This window comes from Tachyglossus aculeatus, chromosome 2 (genome assembly GCF_015852505.1).
Source record: "Tachyglossus aculeatus isolate mTacAcu1 chromosome 2, mTacAcu1.pri, whole genome shotgun sequence".
NCBI classification, from domain to species: domain Eukaryota; kingdom Metazoa; phylum Chordata; class Mammalia; order Monotremata; family Tachyglossidae; genus Tachyglossus; species Tachyglossus aculeatus.
This window is the reverse complement of record NC_052067.1, coordinates 88,122,173-88,143,332: the sequence shown is the minus strand read 5'-3', so window position 1 is coordinate 88,143,332 and position 21,160 is coordinate 88,122,173. Positions and strand designations below refer to the sequence as shown.

The window sequence follows — 21,160 nt, the reverse complement described above, 5'->3', positions numbered from 1 at the left end:
AAACTTATTTGGCAGACCATAAAGTCCATCAAATGAGCTTTTAAATAAAGAGTAATTATTATCATCAAGTAGTATTTGAATTTAATTCTGATATATTTGTAAATTCAGCTCTCTTGGATGGTATGGGGGTCCAGAGCCACCAACCTACCAATCCAGCAATAGGTTCTGATTTACACAGTTGGCATCTCATACCAGCCTAAGTACCTGAATTGATACGGACACAAAATAGAGAAAAATGGAGCCATTATGTACTTATCCTTGTTCTATACAGTGGGATAAGAACTCCAACATCTGACGAAATCCTGCTGTTAGGTGATGTTGAAAGAGCCCAAGGAAAGTGAGGAGAGGAAGAGCTTAACAAAAATGATTTTATACAAGAGGTCCTCAAAATAGAGATGAAGTCTGTTGTTGGGGTATTTTTGTGGGTTTTTTTTGTTTATTTTTTTATGGCATTTGTGAAGCACTTACTATGTGCCAGGCACTGTACTAATCAGTCTAAGTACTGGAATAGATGCAAGATAATCAGATTGGACACAGTCCATGTCCCACATGGGGCTTACAGTTGTAATCCCCTCTTTACGGATGAGGTAAATGAAGCAAAGAGAAGTGAAATGACTTGCCCAAGTTCAAGGAGCAGAGCCGGGCTTACAACCCAGGTCCTTCTGACTCCCAGGCGCATGCTCTATTCTCTAGGAAAAATGCTTTTCGTTTCTTCTACTTCCATCACAAACCATTATAAGGGCTATTCCCATATAGGAATATAATTTAATATGGTAGCTTTAATGACTTGACCTGATTTTAAACTTGCAGCTCTATGGAGATGACCTTTGTGTTTGAAGAAGACACCACTAAGTGTGAAATTCACCTTTGAGTGATCCCGTGGCTGAAGAGGCCTAACTTGCAGCAATGTCACCTTATTTCTAACATTCCCCTAATCCGTATCTAGCCAAGCTGCTCTTCCCAACCTGAGGTAATCTTGGTACACGTAGCAGCTCCACGTGACTTTCCCTAATTTTCTAATCAGCTGGATTGGCCCACTCTGCCCTCATCTTCATGTTAATCAGCCTTGATTCAGCTGACGCAGAAGCACCCAACCAGCACTAGATGCAGGGCTGTTAGTTTAATTGTTCATCAGAGCGCTCTATAACATTTCTAAAAACGGGTTGGTTAGTCTGATATTTTAGCAGTTGAACCAATGCATTTTAAAACTTCACAGTGATTTTGCAGGCCATTAACATCACTCAGCAAGGCTGGATCTGCCTCTGGGGAGGGTTTAGTATGCTGATTTAAAGAAAAAAAAGCATCGTTCCATGCACGACTTGTGATTGCTCCAATTCACAAATTTCCTGGAATTGTTGTTTCCTCTCCTAATTTTCAATTTGCATGTCTGTGGATACAAACTCAGCATTTTGGGGATTAATCCAAAGGGGTCCTGGATGAGGTCTCTGAGTATGAGGTCAGAGTAGAAAGTAGAGGAAAACAGCTCTTGGATGTTGCCATGCTAGTAACACTAAAGGCTAGGTGCCTTTCGTATGTACACAGTTGAAATCCAAATTTGGTTCAGACTATGACTCAGAAGTGTGACGCTGATTATTATTATTTTTTTTGTAGATTAAAATTAGCCGAGTCAAGCAGGAAGGAATTCTTTATGTAGACGGAGCTTCAAGCAGGACCACCAGCCCCAAGAAAGCTGACATTCTGGATGTTGTGGGGATGTTGTATGTAGGCGGTTTGCCCTTTAACTACACCACAAGAAGAATTGGTCCGGTAAGGATTAAAGTTGTTGATGTTACTTTTACTAAACTATTTGGCTTTCAATGATTTACATATAGGATATTCAAAACAGTTGTTTTCATCTACTTTGAGGGGAAATTCAATCATTGGCATTTACTGAGTGCTTACTTTGTGCAGAGCACTCTACTAAGCACTTGGGAGAGTACAATACATCAGAGTTAGCAAACATGTTCCCTGCCCATCACAAGCTTACAGCTTAGTGAGTGCTTAACAAAAGTCATTATTAGTATAATGTCAAGCAGTGTTCTTAGTGCTGGGGTTGATAAAAGTAAGCAGGTCAGATACAATTTCTGTCCCATCTGGACTTAAAGTCTTAGTAGGAGGGAGGAAAAAGTATTTAATTCCCATTTTACAGATGCAGAAACTGAGGCAAAGAGAAGTTAAATAGCTTCCCTAAGGGGGAGATAAACAATAATATGAATAAATAAGTAGTTTAGAATATATAATTTAAATATATGTGCATAAGTGCTGTGGGGTTAGGGCTAATATCAAATGTCAAAAGGTCACAGATCCACGTGCAGGCAGTTTTAGACATGTTTAATTTGAGGTGTCAGCAGTAGATATGTCCTGAAGGCTGGAGGAGATGTGAGATTGTGTGGAAGGAAAGAGATCAGGGCTGGAAATGTAGATTTGGGAATCATCAGTGTAAATATAATAATTGAAGCCATGGGAGTGAATGAGTTCTCCAAGGGAGTGGGTGTTGATGGAGAATAGAAGAGGACCTAGAACTGAGCCTTGAGGGGAAGGACTGTCACTCTCAGAGGGTGGGAGGCAGAGGAGGACCCAGCAAAAAGACTGAGGAGAGAGATAGGAGAACCAATAGAGGACAGTGTCAGTGAAGCCAAAATTTGATAAAGTTTCAAGGGGAAGGGGATGGCCTACAGTACTGAAGGTGGCTGAGACATCTAGAAGAATTAGGATAGTGAAGATGCCATCAGATTTGGCGAGAAGGTCATTGCTTCCTTTAGAGAGGGCTGTTTCAGTGGAGTGAAGGGGCAGAAGCCTGATTTGAGTTTTAGTCTATCCCAGCTCTGTCACTTACCTACTGTGTGACCTTAGGGAAGCTATTTAACTTCTCTTTGCCTCATTTTCTGCATCTGTAAAATGGGAATTAAATACTTTTTCTCCCTCCCACTAAGACTTTAAGTCCAGATAGGACAGAAATTGTATCTGACCTGCTTACTTTTATCAACCCCAGCACTAAGAACACTACTTGACATTATACTAATAATGACTTTTGTTAAGCACTCACTATGTGTCAAGCATTGTACTAAATGCTTGGGTAGATACAAATAATAAGATAACAGAGGGAACTCACAGTCTAAGTAGGAGGGAGAACAGGTATTGAATCCCCATTTTGCAGATGAGGGAATGGAGGCACAGAGAAGTTTTTTTATATATAGTATTTATAATATATATATAGTATAGTATTTTATATAGTATTTATATGTAGTATTTGTTAAGTGCTTACTAACCTCTTGTTAAGCAGGAAGCAGCATGGTTTAGTGGAAAGAGCCCAGGCTTGGGAGTCAGAGGTCAGGGGTTCTAATCCTGCCTCCACCACTTGTTGGCTATGTGACCTTGGGCAAGTCACTTAACTTCTCTGGGCCTCAGTTCCCTCATCTGTCAAATGGGGATGAAGACTGTGAGCCCCATGTGGAACAATCTGATTACCTTGTATCTACCCCTGTGCTTAGAACAGTGCTTGACACATAATGAGCACTTAACAAATACCATCATTATTATTACTATGTGTCCAACACTGTTAAGCGCTGGGATAGGTACAGGTTAATTAGATTGGACTCAGTCGCTGTCAGGCATGGGGCTCAAGGTCAAGTAAGAGGGAGAACAGGTATCTCCATTTTACAACTGAGGAAACTGAGGCATGGAGAAGTTAAGTGACTTGTCCGAGGTCACATAGCAAGCAATTGCTAGAGCCTGGGATTAAAACCCAGGTCCTTCTGACCCTCAAGCCCGTGCTTTCTCTACTGGGCCTTGCTGCTTCTCCAGCATCCCACACCAGGTAAGTGGCAAAGCTGGGATTAGACATATTAGTCATATAGTAAATGCTTAAATGCTACAGTTATTATTATCAATATTTTATCATTATCGTTGTGTGTCGGTCCCAGAGATAGTTTAGAAAAATACCCTATTTTTATTGTATCCTTTTAAGTTTGGCTGAAACACACACATACCAACAGTCTACCATACCTTTGCAACTTAAATTAAGGACCTTGGCAAAAAATTTTAGTGGTGAAACTGCAGCCACATGTCTTAGAGTATTGATCAGGAAATACTTATCAAATGAAGCAATCCATTTAGTTGTTTTCAATAGTTGTTTTCGAGAAGCAGTGTGACCAGCCTGGGAGTATGAAAGACCTGGGTTCTAATTTTGGCCTTGTCACTTGTCTGCTGTGTGATCTTGGGCAAGTCACTTCACTTCTCTGTGCCTCAAGTACCACATATGTAAAATGGGGATTAAGACTGTGAGCTCCATAAGGAACATAGACTGTGACCAACCTGATCACCTTTTATCTACCCAAGTGCTTAGGACAGTGCCTGGCCCATAGTAAGCACTTAACAAATGGCATTAAAAAAAAATCTTTAAGTATTTTTTAGTTTTCGTGTTCCAGATCAACTATTCTAGATTTCCCCTGCAGTTCTATTTTTGAACAGTTGGTCTTTAAAGCAGGTGATCTTGTTTATTGTAACTGAAGGAAAGAGATGCAGCCTTTGAGGTATTCTTCGATTCTTTTTCCTCATACGGAAGGATGAATGTAACAGAAAGCTAATGCTGTTTTCTTCCTGGAGCATTTATAAGCCCCAGGAGAGGCTATTACCTCTTCCTATCATAAAAGAAAAAAGTTTGTGTTGGTGAGCTCCATTGGTGTCCCTGCAGAAAATCTTTCACTAGAGTCATTTAAAATTAGGTAAGGCCTAGGAAATAGACTCTTGGGAATGAGTAGTAGTGGTAGAGGCCAAATTACTTAGCAACATCTGAAAAGATAGCTAGCTAACTTGATAGATGTTTATATAAAGGGGATGGATCTCTTTGCTTATCTATATATTTCTGTATAAACAGTTTTCCTATTAAGCAGGTTTTACAACCTTGAAGGATGAATTAAGGAAAACTTTCATTATGTTAAGCATGCCTTGACACCATATCTATGTGTATAAAAGTTGCTTCAACATCACAATGCAGATAGGTGCATGTTGGTGGAAGAATATTCTGTTTCTTGAAAACCATGCTATTCAAACTGCATAATGCAAGCCATGTTATGGAAGGATTGAGTATATTTTTATATCCTAGTCCATATTCCAATACAGTCTCTCTGGACTCTGTCTGAATTCAAGTCTAGTAAAGTATTACAACCGGCCACATCTGGGGTACATACTGTGGGGAGAAAAAAATGGCACAAAAAAGGGAATTGAGAGGTTTGGCCAAATCACAGAGGGGTAAGAGTGACAGGGAGGGAACTCTATGAGAACAACCAGAGAAGTGGAAAGGAAAATGGATAGAGAGAGCGCAATGGAGTGGAAAGTCCAGCATCAGTTTGCTCAGTGAAATTAATAGTAACAGTGAATTACTAGAGGTTACAGGCAGGGAACCTGTTTACCAGCTCTTGTAGTCTCCCAAGTGCTTGTACAGTGCTCTGCATACAGTAACTGCTCAATAAATACCACTGATGATAATTCCATAAACATGGAAAAAAAGGTAAGTGGGCTAAAAAATGAAGTTTCCAAGTGTCCAGAGTTTAGAGGTGCAGTGCCTACTAAACACATGTTTACCTCATTCTCAAATTAAAAGAAACATATTTACGCTGATTATATCTCCCACAAAATTTAAAGAAACAATGCAGGACTCTGTGACTTCCCACAAGAGGACAGTTTGAAATCATTGCTTTATTTATGTGCCAAGGGACCTTGAATTTCTCTGTCCACAGACATGACCATAATGGACAATATGGAATCATACAGATGATAACTCATCACTTGGTGCCAAGGAGGTGCTTGTTTTTATTCTTTTTTTTTTCATGAGGTCGTCCATATACCCGTATTTCCATTGAAGCCTCTACTGGAAAGATAACAAAAAGATACTTTTCTGACTTCTGATTCAAAGATCCTTCTCAGCACCTGTTTTGCAGGGGCAAAATTGATGGTTCCACCCTGTGTAATTCCCATTTTACTAAAACAGGAGTGGAAGTGGAATCCCAAAGCGCTGATTTGGATTAATCACTTATCTCAGTGTGGTATCTCAGAGACTCATTGAGGAGAAAGGTGATGAACTCAGAGCTTAGCACGACAATTTTGTCAACTCTTGGTGAGTGCTAGAACCTTTTAGATTGCACCATCTGCTCCAACATTTTTGGCTTGTCTTGGCCACCCAGGTGACCTACAGTATTTCTGGTTGCATCCGGAACCTGAAAATGGAGGAGGCCCCCATTGATCTGGAGAATCCAACATCCAGCTTCCACGTCGGCACCTGCTTAGCCAGTAATCAGAAAGGCAACTACTTCGATGGAACAGGTTTTGCCAAAACAGGTGATCCTCTCTATTTGGCCTAATAATGAATACTGACTCTATTGTTGTAATACATGTAGTACAAATACCCAGCTTATAAACAATGGAAAAAGTTGGCTACTTTAGTCACAGGTCAGTAAATGAGGGTAAAAAGAAAGGCTATATAGGGGGAGAATAAAACAGTTTTTTAAAATGGTACTTGTGCTTATCATGTACCTATCACTGTACTAACCACTTGGGTAGATGCAAGATATTCTCCCCCTCCTCCCCCTCTCCATCCCCCCTGCCTTACCTCCTTCACTTCCCCACAGCACCTGTATATATATATATATATATATATGTTTGTACATATTTATTAGTCTATTTATTTTACTTGTACATATCTATTCTATTTATTTAAATTTGTTTATATGTTTTGTTCTCTGTCTCCCCCTTCTAGACTGTGAGCCCACTGTTGGGTAGGGACCTTCTCTTTATGTTGCCAACTTGTACTTCCTAAGTGCTTAGTACATTGCTCTGCACACAGTAAGCACTCAATATGATTGATTGATTGATAATCAAGTTGGAAACAGTCCCTGTCTCAGCTGGGGCTCACACTGTAATTCAGAAGGAGTAGGATCTAATCCCCATTTTAAAGATGAGGTAACTGAGGCACAGAGAAGTCAAGTGACTTGCCTATGGTCACACAACAGGTGGCAGAGCTGGGATTAGAACACAGGTCCTATATTGAGGGTAAAAAGAAAGTCTATCCAATCTGTGATATTGTAAACTCCCTAAGCACTTAGTACAGTGCTCTTCAGGCAGTATTCAGTAAATACCATTTATTGATTTCCCCTGCAGTAATATTTTTGAACAGTTGATCTTTAAAGCAGGTGATTTCCTAGACAAGGTTCATTGTGACTGAAGGAAGGAGATACATCCTTTAAGGTATTCTTTGATTCTTTGTTTCTCATATAAAGGGGTGAAAAATCCAGAAAAGGCTAGTGCTGTTTTCTTCCCAGTGCATTTATAAGCCCCTGGAGATGCTATTACACCTTCCTATCTTAAAAGAAGAAGAAGGGGTCAGTTTAAAACCGAAAGAGGAGGGGGAGGGGGACAAGAGGCCAGCAGCAGCAGAGCAAATGCTGTGTACACCAGTGTTGTTCAAACCTATGGTAATAATTATAATAATTATGGTATTTAAGTGCTTACTTTGTGTCAGGCACTGTACTAAGTGCTGGGATAAATACGAGCAAATTGGGTTGGACACAGTCCCCGTCCCACATGGGAGATCAGTCTCAATCCCCATTTTACAGATGAGGTAACTGAGGCACAGAGAAGTGATGTGATTTACCTGAGGTCACACAGCAGACAAGTGGCAGAGCTGGGATTAGGACCCATGACCTTCTGACTTCCAGGTCTGTGCTCTATTCACTACATCATGCTGCTTCCGCCTGCTTTTCCTTCAGCTCTAGAGAAGCCTCGAGGCCTAGTGGAAAGAACATTGTCCTGGGAGGCAGAGGACCTGGGTTCTAATCCCAGCTGTGCCACCTGTTGCGTGACCTTAGGCAAGTCACTTGACTTCTCTGTGCCTCAGTTACCTCATCTTTAAAATGGGGATTAGACCCTACTCCTTCTGAATTACATTCTGAGCCCCTGGTGAGACAGCGACTGTTTTCAACCTGATTATCTTGTATCTACCCAAGTGGTTAGTACACTGATAGGTACATAAAAAGCACTTAAGTACCATTTTTAAAAACTGTTTTATTCTCCCCCTCCACTGGGTGGTTCTGAGGTGTATCCCACAAGTGTACTTCCTTCCCAATCCTTCCTTCTGATTGGCTTGGCTATGCATTTACACTTCCCTCAGGAAGGGGCAACACAGACTGACCCACCTAGCTTCCTCATCTCCCTCCTAAGTGTGGGAGCCAGTGGAACAGTCCGTCAAACCTCCTCCTTGCCAAATGTTACAGATTCTACTCTGTTACCAGCATCCTTGCCTTTGCAGTTGCCAGTGACAATGTAGCATGCTCTCATCCTGAAAACACCATCTAAGCTTAGTTTCACTTACAACGCTCTCCTGGTTCTCTTCATACTGCCAGCTGATCTATCTCAGTCTCTTTCCATAGCTATTCCTCAAACTTCCACCCCATGGAGGTACCCCCTCAGTCCCTTGAGGAGTTAATGTACTGCATTGGCTTTAGATACTACCTCTCTAAGGATGATTCCCAAATTTAATTTTGCTAGCTCTAACCGCTTACCTCCAGGACATTTCCACATGGATGTCCTGCTGGACATCTACTTGAGGAATTCATCTACTGCTATGGCTTTAGACACTACGTCTATGAGGATGATGTCCAAATTTAATTTTGCTAGCTCTAACCACTTACCTCATGGATATCTCCACATGGATGTCCTGCTGGATCTGTTAATGCAATATGGCTAAAAATGAAGTCATCTTCATTCCCAAATCCTCACCTCCTCTTCACTTTTCCTCCTGACTTGGCAACACTGCCATCCTCCCTGCCTCTGAAACCCATTAACTTGGTAATTTCCTTGCTCTCTTTCAAATCTCACTTTAAATCATAATAATAATAATAATTGTAATATTTGTTAATCACTTACTATGTGCCACACACTTTACTAAGTCCTGGGGTGGATACAAGCAAATCAGGTTGGCCACAGTCCCTGTCCCATGTGGTCCTCATAGTCTCAATCCCTATTTTACAGATGAGGTAATTGAGGCCCAGTGAAGTGAAGTGACTTGCCCAAGGTCACACATCTGACAAGTGGCAGAGCTGGGATTAAAACCCATGACCTTCTGACCCCCAGGTCTATGCTCTATCCAGTATGCCATACTGCTTCTCTGTGGCTCAGTCACCTCATCTTGTAAAACGGGGATTAAAACTGTGAGCTCCATGTGGGACATGGGCTGTGTCCAACCTTGTATCTACTCCAGTGCTTAGTTCATTGCCTGGCACAGAGTAAGCAGTTAGTATATATCATTAAAAAAAAAAATCTTCATTCCATTCAAGCCAACCTACTCATTGTGCCTCATTATCATCTGTCCCATCTCCGCTATGTTGTTCAGGCTATACTCACCTCTTCCCCCTCACACCTCTGTAACTTCTTCCTTCTTCCAGTCCAACAGGCCACAGATCTTACAACCTTCAAAGCCTTCCTGAAGGTTTTCCCCAATTAAAATCAATTTCAGCCCTCCTATACCCCATAAGCACATAGAACTCTCAATCTCCTCTCCCCTAGTACCTGTGTACATACCCCAGTATGCCTAAACACTATCTCGGGTGAATACTGCCTTTTAAATCAACCCCATATGTTTAGTTTATTTTACTGCCTATCTCATCAACTAGATCATAATGCCCTTGGTAAAGTACAGTATAATTACTAAGCATTGTCTCTAGCTACTCATCACATTGTACTCTACCAAGGGCTTAGTACAGGGCTCTGCATCCCACAGGTGCTCAATAAATTCTACTGCCTGAATGATTATGTATGTACTAGTATTCTGATTGTTTTCCTCAATTCTGCCAACAGTTGGAGCATATAAAGTGGGAACTGATCTTTTGGTGGAGTTGGAATTCCGAACAACTCGGATGAATGGTGTCCTCCTAGGAATCAGTGGCCAGAAAATGGATGGGTTGGGCATTGAGTTGGTGGATGAGAAAGTGAGTGATGAGATGTTGATCATATATGGGAAATTTTGGCAGTAGCCTCACATGTGGGTCAGTTGACAGAGAACTGGCTCTATGTCCCAATATTCTCATCTGTTAGATGCGGAATAAATGCCTGTCATCCTTCCCTCTTAGACTGTGAGCCCCATGTGCGATAGGGACTGTTTCTGACCTGATTATAAGCCTGTTGTTGGGTAAGGACCATGTCTATATGTTGCCAGTTTGCACTTCCGAAGCACTTAGTACAGTGCTCTGCACACAGTAAGTGCTCACTAAATACGATTTAATGAATCTTGTACCTAGCCGCCCAATGCTAAATACAGTACTTGTCACATAGTAATCACTTAACAAATACCACTTATTATCATTGAGATTAAATTGACAGATGTGGAAACAATAGAGGTTTTTTCCCTTATCTAAACCACTTTTTCCCTTTCAATTGACCATGGACAGTTCTGTAAAATTTCTGGGTCAATAAAGTCAACCTATCCCACTAAGTGACCCAAACCCAAACAAAAGCATTAGAGGCAAAATACTTTTTTTCCTTGAGAAGCAGAGTCTGATACAATTACAGTGAAAATATGAATTGTATATGCATCATACCTCCAGAGGCCAGTGGTTTCCAAAACTTCAGTGTGGTTTGAAAAGTGAGCAGCCTATCCTCCTAGGATGTGTAATAGCAGACATGCATCACTTTTCATCCTTGCATGATCTTAAAAAACCTGCTCAGTTCTCAAATTTCCATACCTGCTGGGGTAGAGTGGGACAGATTTCCCCTCTCGGCCTTCAAAATTGTCATGCCCCCACATTTCTAAGTTATGTTGTAAACTGGCTTAGCCCCTGTGGCTAAAGTATTTGCATAAGAGAAAATCAATGCATCAATTCAAGTTCTGCAAATAAGTGAAGCTCTAGGAGAGAGTGGAAGCTTGCTAGAAATTTGAAAAAAAAATGAATGATAAAGAATTGACCTCAGGTACGCTTTCTCCGGTGATTCAAATTAATTGGCCCAACCACCTCAATCAGGAGCCTCTCCAAGGGATCTGGAAAGCAGTAGGAAATTTAATGAACCAGGTTTCAACAAAAAACACAGCTCTTTTTTGACTCTGGTGTGGGACGTCCCAGAAGTTGCCCAAGGGAGGAAGAGGGTGAAATTTTCAGAATCCTTCAGTTAATACACAGTCCTCCTGTCCAAAGGGGTTTCCAAATGAATTTCATAAAATGGAATTAAAACTACCAGGCTTGATTCAAGCTTGCTGTTTTCCCCTACAATGCCCAGAGGTGCAAACAAGATTTCTATTCCCTACTGATCCTATTTATATTTTAATTCACAATAACTTTGCTTTGATTTGACCCAATTGTGTATATCTATATTCTCCTTCCAAAACTGTTAAGTTTCCAGTGAGTTTGCAGTAGGTATATTACTTTCCCCTCACCCAATCATTTTTTTTTTCCCCCCCATCCACAGGTGCTCTTCCACGTGGACAATGGTGCAGGCAGGTTCTCTGCTACCTATGACTCTGGTGTCCCAGGCACTTTGTGTGATGGTCAGTGGCACAAGGTCACTGCCAACAAGCTCAAACACCACCTTGAGTTGACAGTGGATGGGAACCAGGTAGAAAGCCAGAATCCAAATGCCGCATCCACCTCAGCTGATACGAATGATCCTGTGTTTGTTGGAGGGTATCCTGGTGAGTGATGGGTAAATAAAGGGAATTCTGGGCCAGAACATACAATGCTTATTTGAACACTAATGAAAGCTTGTCCAGGAGAGTGGGTTTCAGCAGTAAGATCCCCTGGTTACTTTTAAGATCCCACAATATCACATTTGCTTTAGAGATTTTCACGGTAGCCCCTAATCTCACTGGCAAGGAGATGGTTAGACATTTGACTTTAGTTAATCAGAGAACATTGGCTCAGATTTCCTTATATTAGGTCATGTTTTATGATGATTTCCCCTTTTGATTTATAGGTCTTTGGAGTATTACAAATAAAATTTAGCACTCAATTCCCATTTAAAAGCCCCTTTCATCTCATTAAGCAAAGTATACAAATCCCAGAGACCTACCTAGGGTGTTCAGAAGCAAGACTGTCCACCTTAAGGCACACCTATTTCATATTTCAAAATAAAGTCTGCAAATCCCAGCATTCCAACAAAGAGGGGGCCAAGTCTCCATGTTGATTAATACATACCATTATTCTGAATAAAAGCATCATTCATCATTTTCATAGGTTAAAATACAGTATTAGAGGGGGAAATATTTGAGTTTTGGAAGATAGATATCAGAAGTTAATGTTGGGTTTTAAATCTTGACCTTAAACTGAGCCTAATTAAGAGAATGGGAGTGGAGAGAAGGAAAAGAAATGCAATGCTGGAACTGCAGAAAGTAGAAAAGTTATTTGTTGAGTATGGGGTGATACGCCCAACCCTCATTCTTTAACTGATCATTCTTGGAAGATGATGTGCCAATTCAGTAGACTTGCTCCATTTTCAAATGTTTGCCAGACACATTGCGAGTGCTCAGCATATTCATGATGGTGAAATCCAAATCACGACACTTGCCCAAGCCAGCCTGTGGGTGAACATATCCTGGCTCTGCCACTTGTCTGCTGTGTGACCTTGGACAAGTCACTTAACTTCTCTGTGCCTGTTACCTCATCTGTAAATGAGGATTGAGCCTGTGAGCCCTATGTGAGAGAGGGATTGTGTCTAACCTGATTTACTTGTAATAATAATTAATAATTGTGGTATTTGTTAAGCGCTGTGTGCCAAGCAGTGTTCTATCCACCCTAGCACTTAGTACAGTGCCTGGCACCTAGTAAGCACTTAAGAAATTCCACAATTATTTTTATTAGTGAATGAGCCTCTGGTGCACTGGCATCATGAGCCTTAAGTACTGCCACCAGCCCTCTCTAGCTGGAGAAGGATGCTCAAACGAAAACACAACTCTTTCACCTTTATTTTCCAGATGGCCTCAATCAATTTGGCCTGACAACTAATATCCGGTTCAGAGGATGTATCAGATCCCTGAAGCTGACCAAAGGCACCACCAAACCACTAGAGATTAATTTTGCCCGAGCCTTGGAGCTAAGAGGAGTTCAGCCTGGATCATGCCCTGCCAGCTGATCACGAACGATTGAAGACTGAATCATGCCTCTTGACCCTATGTATCCTGCAAAAGCAATATACTTCAGCTATGTATGTTAGTAAAATGCCCTCATGCAATGACTACAAATTCTAGCTGTGACATGTTCCCCTGGTGCACTCTCAGAGTGGATCACAAAGTGAAATTTTAATTTGCCAACTCTGTTGTATTGTGTTCTCCCAAATGCTTCGTAAATGCTCTGCACATAGTAAGTGCTCAATAAATACCACTGAGTGATTGATTGATTTAGTTTCTCTCCCAGAAAGGAATGAAAATTACTCATATCTATTTCCCCTCATGTCCTAGAGGTATAGCTAGGGTGAAAGACTTCCCCATTTGTCATATGGGGAGAAAGGTGTTTGCCAATTCCTCATAAATCTTTTCCAGAATCATTTCCCCAGGTCTCAACTTTGGCCACTTGGACCATATCCATGAAGGATTTTCTGGGGAAGGATCTCAGCTTGTCTGCTTCCCCCACTCAAAGCAGTTTTCAAAGAAATTCCTGGCTCATCTTCCTCTAATCAATCTATTGTATTTTCTGAGCACTACACCAAGCGCTTGGGAGAGAACAATGTAACAGAGTTGGTAGACACATTCCCTGCCCACGACAAGTTTACAATCTACTTCACTAAGGTTGAAATCATTCAAGTTTTGAAAGTATAGTTATGGGTTAATTGGGCAATGCCACTGCACTTCATTTTTCAGGTTTGTTTTAGCAATCCACTCCAACCAAGTTCTGTGAATGGAACATTTAACATCATCATCATCATCATCAATCGTATTTATTGAGCACTTACTATGTGCAGAGCACTGTACTAAGCGCTTGGGAAATACAAATTGGCAACACATAGAGACAGTCCCTACCCAACATTGGGCTCACAGTATAAAAGGGATATGTACAAGTAAAATAAATAAATAAATAAATAGAGTAACAGTTGAAATTAAATGATGAACGATTCAAAAATTGCATAATTACTCAAACCCATCATCAATGCCTCTGTATGTCTCTAAATTTTAAACCATACACAAATTCCCAATCCTACGTTGGAAGACAGGTTAGCTTTGATTTTGGAAAAGTGTATAAAGTGGAAGGGCAGGTAGGCTACAGACGGCCCTTAATGGACAGGGATCATGTCTACCAACTCTTTTGTATTGCACTTTCCCAAGTGCCTAGTGTACTACTGTGCACACAGATCAAATATGATCAGATCGATTGACTTTTAGTAGTAGTAACAGTCTTTATTAAGCACTTGCTGCATACGGAGACCTGTATTAAGCCCTAGGAGGGAATACACGGGTGGAAATGAGTGGATAGATAATTCACCAATCCCCTCCTCAGCATTCCCTCTCAAGGAAACACGACTGCATCATAGTTTGAGGATATGTTTTCAGACTCAAGTTTATAATTCACTCAGAATGAGGCATCCCCAACTTCGGCCACATCCTATACTGGGGGTACTTGTACCAGGGGAACATTAAATACTGCACACGTCCTTTCTCTCTACATTGTACTTAGTTAACCTTCAAGATCTTTTTTCAAGGCTTTAACCAATTCTCTCACTGTCCTCAGTAAATTCTCCAGAGCTAATCTTTCAGTCTCTGAAAGCACAGCCTTCAACAAGTTACCACCAGAGAACAAAGCACTTCACCTGCCATTATCAGTATGGACTGTTGGAAGTTTCACAGTCTGGCAAGGTCACAGAAAGATCAAATTAACACGGTAAAGGAAACAAGAAAAATAAACAGGGCACTTCTTATCAGTGCCAGGCTCTACTTTCTGAGAGGTTTTCTTATCAAGAAAGCAGATAATATAAGATAGAACTCTTTTTTCAGCCATACACTGTACTTGTACTGTCCCTCGCCACTAACCCCTGAAATTAGCTATGGTAAGTGAGCATCTGTGATGTTAGGAGAATAATAACCTCAAGTGTTTCCCCATCACTCACATGAAGTTATGTCCTGTTAAATCTAATACATTATGGTCAAGCATCAGCAATAAAACTGCTTAAGAAACATTGAGTCTCTAGGTTGAAACATTCTCTTATGCCTGGATAACAGACCATTTTCTAGGATCTTGCATAACCTACACAGTAGAGAAGAGGTCTATTTGAATCTGTAAACTAGGAAATTCCTGACTGATTTTTAGCATGATAAAAAACAAGCTGTAACTAATATTCTCCCTCCCAGTGCCAGGAGCAGAAAATAAAAATACAACACATACAGAATTGGTCTAAAACAATATACTCTAAACTGACAAGCTCCCTGTGGGCAGGGCACACATCTACCAACTCTGTTGCACTGTACCCCACAAGCGCTTAGTAGAGCACTCTGTACACAATAAGCACTCAATAGATGCAATTCATTGATTTATGCATACAAAATTCAGTCCCAGGTATTGGCTGGGGTGGGGGGGAAGGGGAAAGGGAAGGGGAGATGTTTTGTTCAAATTCTGAAATCAAAACCAACATCATTTCACACAGAATAGAGTACCTGTTCTAGTTTGGGGATGAGTTGCCTCCTGATCAAGTCCCTTAAAAAACGATGTTGATCAGTCTCCAACAAGAAAAAGCTCCTTCCTTAGCCACCTACCTCAATGACGAAGAAAGCCAGATCACCTTCCACTTATTGTCAGAAAACCCCTCCCTTCTAATTGTTTTTTTTTCCTTCAAGAAAGTCTGTTGTGATTTCGAGGAGAAATGTTTAGGGCTGAGGTCTTTAGGTTTCTACAGTCAATCCTGCCAGAAAAGGAATTCATTGATCAAGAGCAGAATTCAACCTGCATTCATCACAGTATTTCTCAGATTAATCACACAGGAAAATACTACACTTTGGTTCTACCTCAAGTATTCAGTTGAAAATCGAGGCAGAATCAGAATCATAGGTAGTCAGACTGAAGACTGGAGAAGCAGCATGGCTTAGTAGATACAGCGTGGGCCTGGGAATCAGAAGGATTTGTATTCTAATCCTGGCTCTGCCACTTGTCTACTGTGCAACTTTTGGCAAGACACTTGACTGCTCTGTGCCTGAATTACCTCATCTATAAAATCGGTATTAAGATTGTGAGCCACATGTGGGACAGGAGCTGTTTCTAACCTGATTACCTTATATCTATCCCAGCCTGGAACATAGTAAATGCTCAATATATACCATTATTATTATTACAATATAACATAGTTAGTAGACATGCTCCCTGCCCTCAAGGAGCTAACAGTCTAGAGGGAAAAGCTTACAATCTAGAAATAGCATGCAACTGTGTTTCAGACCTGAGTTATATCCCAGCCTAAATGACAGGCCTTCCATGTGATGCTGGAAAAGTCACAACCATTTTTTTTGTTTGTTAATTTTTTATGGTTTTTGTTAAGTGCTTACTATATGACAAACACTGTTCTGAGTGCTGGGGTAGATACAAGTTAATTAGGTTGGACACAGTCCCTGTCTCCCACATGGGATTCACAGTCTAAGTAGGAAGGTGTCCTCTGAACTGTAAGCTCATTGTTGGGCAGGGAATATGTCTGTTTACTGTTATATTTTACTCTCCCAGGTGCTTAGCATGGTGCTCTGCACATAGTATGTGCTCAGTAAATATAATTGAAAGAATGTACTGAGGCACAGAGGAATGACTTGCTCAAGATCACACAAAGCAAGCAATTGGCAGAGCAGGGATTAGAACCTGCTCCTCTAACTCCCAGGCCATGCCCTTCCACTAGGCCATGCTGCTTCTCCTAAGACCTTTCTGGGTCTCAGTTTCCTTATCTGTTGATGAGGATAAGATTATCAGATCTTCCTCTTGATCCTGTAGGGATCAAGAACTGTATCTGACCTCAATACCTTGTACCTCCTTCACCACTCAATAAAATGTTTGGCACATAGTAAGCATGTGATACCAGTACTTTAATAAATACCACAATTATAAATCCCTACCATTCTGAGATAACACCCATGAAGCTACTTATTATAAAAACAAGATAAGGAAAACGTGGAGACAACATTTCTGGACAAACCAAAGTGGGTTAGACGCTAACATATTCCTCAAGAAAAGATAACCAAGTTAGAAGAAAGAAGAAAAGCAAAAAATGTGGAAACTTCTTATACAAGTCACCTTAAACAGTCAAAATGCTTCCCATTCCATTCTCCTTCATTGAGTGCTCCATCTGGAAATATAAGATAGGTGGAAGGATCATGAAATATCCTGGAAGGATTCCTGCTTCTTGAATATGTTGGAATCTCATCATGGGAATCACTGATCAATAAAGAAATATATTTTAATTAAGTTCTCTGTCCATCAATGGTATTAAGAAGCAGTGGGGCTGAATGGATAGAAGATAGGCCTGGGAATCAGAAGGACCTGGGTCCTAATCCTAGCTCCACCATTGGTCTGCTGTGTGACCTTGGGCAAGTCACTTCACTTCTCTGTGCCTTGGTTACCTCTTCTGTAAAATTGGGATTGACACTGTGAGCCCCATGTTGGAAAGGGACTATGTCTAACCTGACAACTTTTTATCTATCTCAGCTGTTATTACAATGCTTGACACATAGTAAGTACTTAACCAGTACAATTAAAAAATATATATATGTATATATATATATAATACAGTAAATACATTACAGCATACTGTGTGCAGAGCATTCATTCATTCAATCGTATTTATTGAGTACTTACTATGAGCAGAGCACTGTACTAAGCACTTGGGAAGTACAAGTTGGCAACATATAGAGACGGTCCCTACCCAACAGCGGGCTCACAGTCTAGAAGGGGGAGACAGACAACAAAATAAAACATGTTAACAAAATAAAATAAATAGAATAAATATGCACAAGTAAAATAGAGTAATAAATATGTACAAACATATATACGTATATACAGGTGCTGTGTGGAGGGGAAGGAGGTAAGGCGGGGAGGATGGGGAGGGGGAGGAGGGGGAGAGGAAGGAAGGGGCTCAGTTTGGGAAGGCCTCCTGGAGGAAGTGAGCTCTCAGTAGGGCTTTGAAGGGATTAAGAGAGCTAGCTTGGCGGATGTGCGGAGGGAGGGCATTCCAGGCCAGGGGGAGACGTGGGCTGAGGGTCGATGGCGGGACAGGCAAGAATGAGGCACAGTGAGGAGGTTAGCAGCAGAGGAGTGGAGGGTTCAGGCTGGGCGGTAGAAGGAAATAAGGGAGGTGAGGTAGGAGGGTGTGAGGTGATGGAGAGCCTTGAAGCCGAGAGTGAGGAGTTTTTGCCTGATGCGTAGGTTGATTGGTAGCCACCGGAGATTTTTGAGGAGGGGAGTGACATGCCCAGAGCATTTCTGCACAAGGATGATCCTGGCAGCAGCGTGAAGTATAGACTGAAGTGGGGAGAGACAGAAGGATGGGAGATCAGAGAGGAGGCCGACTGTACTTCAGGCTTGGGAGAGTAGAATGTAACAGAGTTGGTAGACTCATTTCCTGCCCACTGAGAATTTCCAATCTAGAGGGGCAGAAAGACATTAATATAAACAACTTAGAGATATACATAAGCATTTGTGGATATGAGAGTGGGTGAATATCAAGTGCCTAAGGAATCAGGAGCTTTCACTGAATGCAAAATACTAAGATGATAATATCCATTCTGCACAAGTAAATGCTACAGTTTTTTCTTTGTAGTCTTTAAATTGAATGAACAAGAGAAAGATAGAGCAGACTTAAAATCATGAAAATAATCTAAAGTAAAAGTTCCATCATTACTTAGCCTAAATAGCGAGTAGAGAAACCAATAGGCAGTAGTGTTCAGAAGCCCGCCCTGTTTTTTCAAAACACATACATGCTGTATACCTCTCTGAAGAACATAAGACATTTTCCATACAGTCCAGGCAATATATCTTTTGTATATATATGTAGTCTAGATAAGAAAATGGAAGATTTTAAAAAAGGACACTTGTACATACATACATACATTTATGGTAGTATTGCTGACAAGACCCTAACTATGGGTGCAGGTCTGACTGAAAACATAAAAAGGCCACTATATGACCTATACACCCTACAAACTGTTTGCTTGCAACAGTAAGCACTCAATAAATGATTGAATGAATGAATGAAGGATAGATCTTTAAGTGCTAATAGGTTTGTCCTATAGAGAATGGGTATATCTTTTCAAATCTATCTCTTGATATTCCAATCTTTGTACAACTTCAAGGAGAGGGATTGTTGCCTACCAGGCTGGTCACAGTATTGTAGCCTACAGTTATGCTACAGTGCTTGAAACTATGCTTCCCTAGATATTTATATCATTTTTTTCCTGGCCTCTTGGCATTTTAGGTGCCCCCTTCAAGTTCACAGTTTCACTGCTTCTTAGTTATCCTACTGCAATCAATTCTTACATGCCCTATCCAGTAGAACTATGGATGCTGTTCAGTTGCCTATGTGCCAGTATCTCTGTCAGTAATCTTATCCTGTCAGGATGCGAAGAAAAAGCAAGAACAGGATGAAAAATAATTTAATTCACATAGTTCCGAAGTTCAACAATGGAAAACATCCGTCATGGCATCAGTTTCGATCTGAAAGTCCTAGTCAAGAAAGCAATTGCAACACTATTTGTAGTGGGTCAATAGTAGGTTTTATTAATCAATTCAGTCTCTCCACTAGCCTCTTGTGTTGTCTTATCTTATGACCGAGTTGTTTCCAACCCATAGTGACATCACGGACACATCTCTCCCAGAATTACCCGCTCTTCATCTGCAATCATTCTGGTAGTGTATCCATAGAGTTTCCTTGGTAAAAGTATGGAACTGGTTTACCACTGCTGCCTTCCGCACAATAAACTCCAGTCTCTGTCCTCGACTCTCTCCCATGCAGCTGCTGCCCAGCATGTGTGAGTTTTGACTTGTAGCAGATTGCCTTCCACTCACTAGCCACTGCCCAAGCTAGGAGTGGAATGGACAAGCCTCTGCTTGACTCTCCCTCCTGTAGCCGAGACCAGTAGAGTACTGGGAACCCTCCAGTTGCGACCTTGAGAGGGGTCCACTATCCTCTAGCAGACTCCATTTTACTGCTTTAACATGCCAAATTGTTCCCTATTTTCTTTTAAAAAATATAGAGCTTTGAAAACAAGATGGAGATTTGTGTGAGTGTTTCCTGGAAGTAATTTAAATAATTAAAGGGCTTTGTATCTAATATGCATCTGTTTAATGTCATTTGTAATTAGTTCACTGTTATCCATGGAATTAAGGCAGCCATGAAATATAAATGCCCCCATCGGGTATTTTTCAAAAATCATATCTGTGACCAAGATTTCTCAGCAAATATTCACAGAGTTTGCTCTCTCCTTCTCCTATGAGTTTTAAAAAAATGTATAGAAAAATCCTTGGAATTCACAGTTGTACCTACTGGGGAACCAACTTATTTTCCAATCTTAGGCAATAGAACTATGATTGTTCCTGTAAAAACCCTTTTTAACTCAACCATGGTGGTTTGCAGAATGTCCTTACCTGGTTAATATACCATTTGCATTTAGCCAGAAAGTTAATTGGTAGGCTCATCCATCCTTTAAAACAGTGAAATTAAATTTAGGCCATGTGGACTATCTGTTAGAGAAGGTTAAGAGAAGCACCAGACACAGTGATTTTACAATGCCAGAATAATTATCGCTCTCCCAAGTACTTAATACAGTGCTTTGCACTCAGTAAACACTCAATAAATACAATTGAAGTCAATGTTGATCAATAAAGTGTTAAAGATATGCATCACTTACCTGGAAAACATAGTTCAATTTTTTTATGGTATTTGTTAAGCACTTACTATGTGCCAGGCACTAGCGTGGCTCAGTGGAAACAGCACAGGCTTTGGAGTCAGAGGTCATGGGTTCAAATCCCTGCTCTGCCGCTTGTCAGCTGTGTGACTTTGGGCAAGTCACTTCACTTCTCTGTGCCTCAGTTACCTCATCTGTAAAATGGGTATTGGAACTGTGAGCCCCCCGTGGGACAACCTGATCACCCTGTAACCTCCCCAGTGCTTAGGACAGTGCTTTGCACATAGTAAGTGCTTAATAAATGCCATTATTATTATTATTATTACT

The 21,160-nt window shown here is 40.9% G+C and overlaps 1 protein-coding gene and 1 non-coding gene across 2 annotated transcripts in view; one reads left to right on the top strand and one right to left on the bottom strand.

Moving 5' to 3' along the window:
• The window catches only part of LAMA2 (laminin subunit alpha 2), a 633,073-nt gene extending 619,695 nt beyond the window's left edge, over positions 1-13,378 (top strand). The window contains exons 62-66 of the mRNA XM_038760171.1: positions 1,612-1,767; positions 6,183-6,336; positions 9,850-9,980; positions 11,452-11,674; positions 12,953-13,378. Of these exons, the coding sequence (XP_038616099.1) occupies positions 1,612-1,767; positions 6,183-6,336; positions 9,850-9,980; positions 11,452-11,674; positions 12,953-13,110 (822 nt within the window). The 3' untranslated portion in view covers positions 13,111-13,378. The remainder of the gene's footprint in view (positions 1-1,611; positions 1,768-6,182; positions 6,337-9,849; positions 9,981-11,451; positions 11,675-12,952) is intronic.
• A 6,589-nt stretch (positions 13,379-19,967) lies between these two features.
• On the bottom strand, positions 19,968-20,105 carry LOC119924929. The gene has a single exon (XR_005449607.1). It is a non-coding gene; the product is annotated as a small nucleolar RNA SNORA7 (small nucleolar RNA).
• Between the last annotated feature and the right edge of the window lie 1,055 nt (positions 20,106-21,160).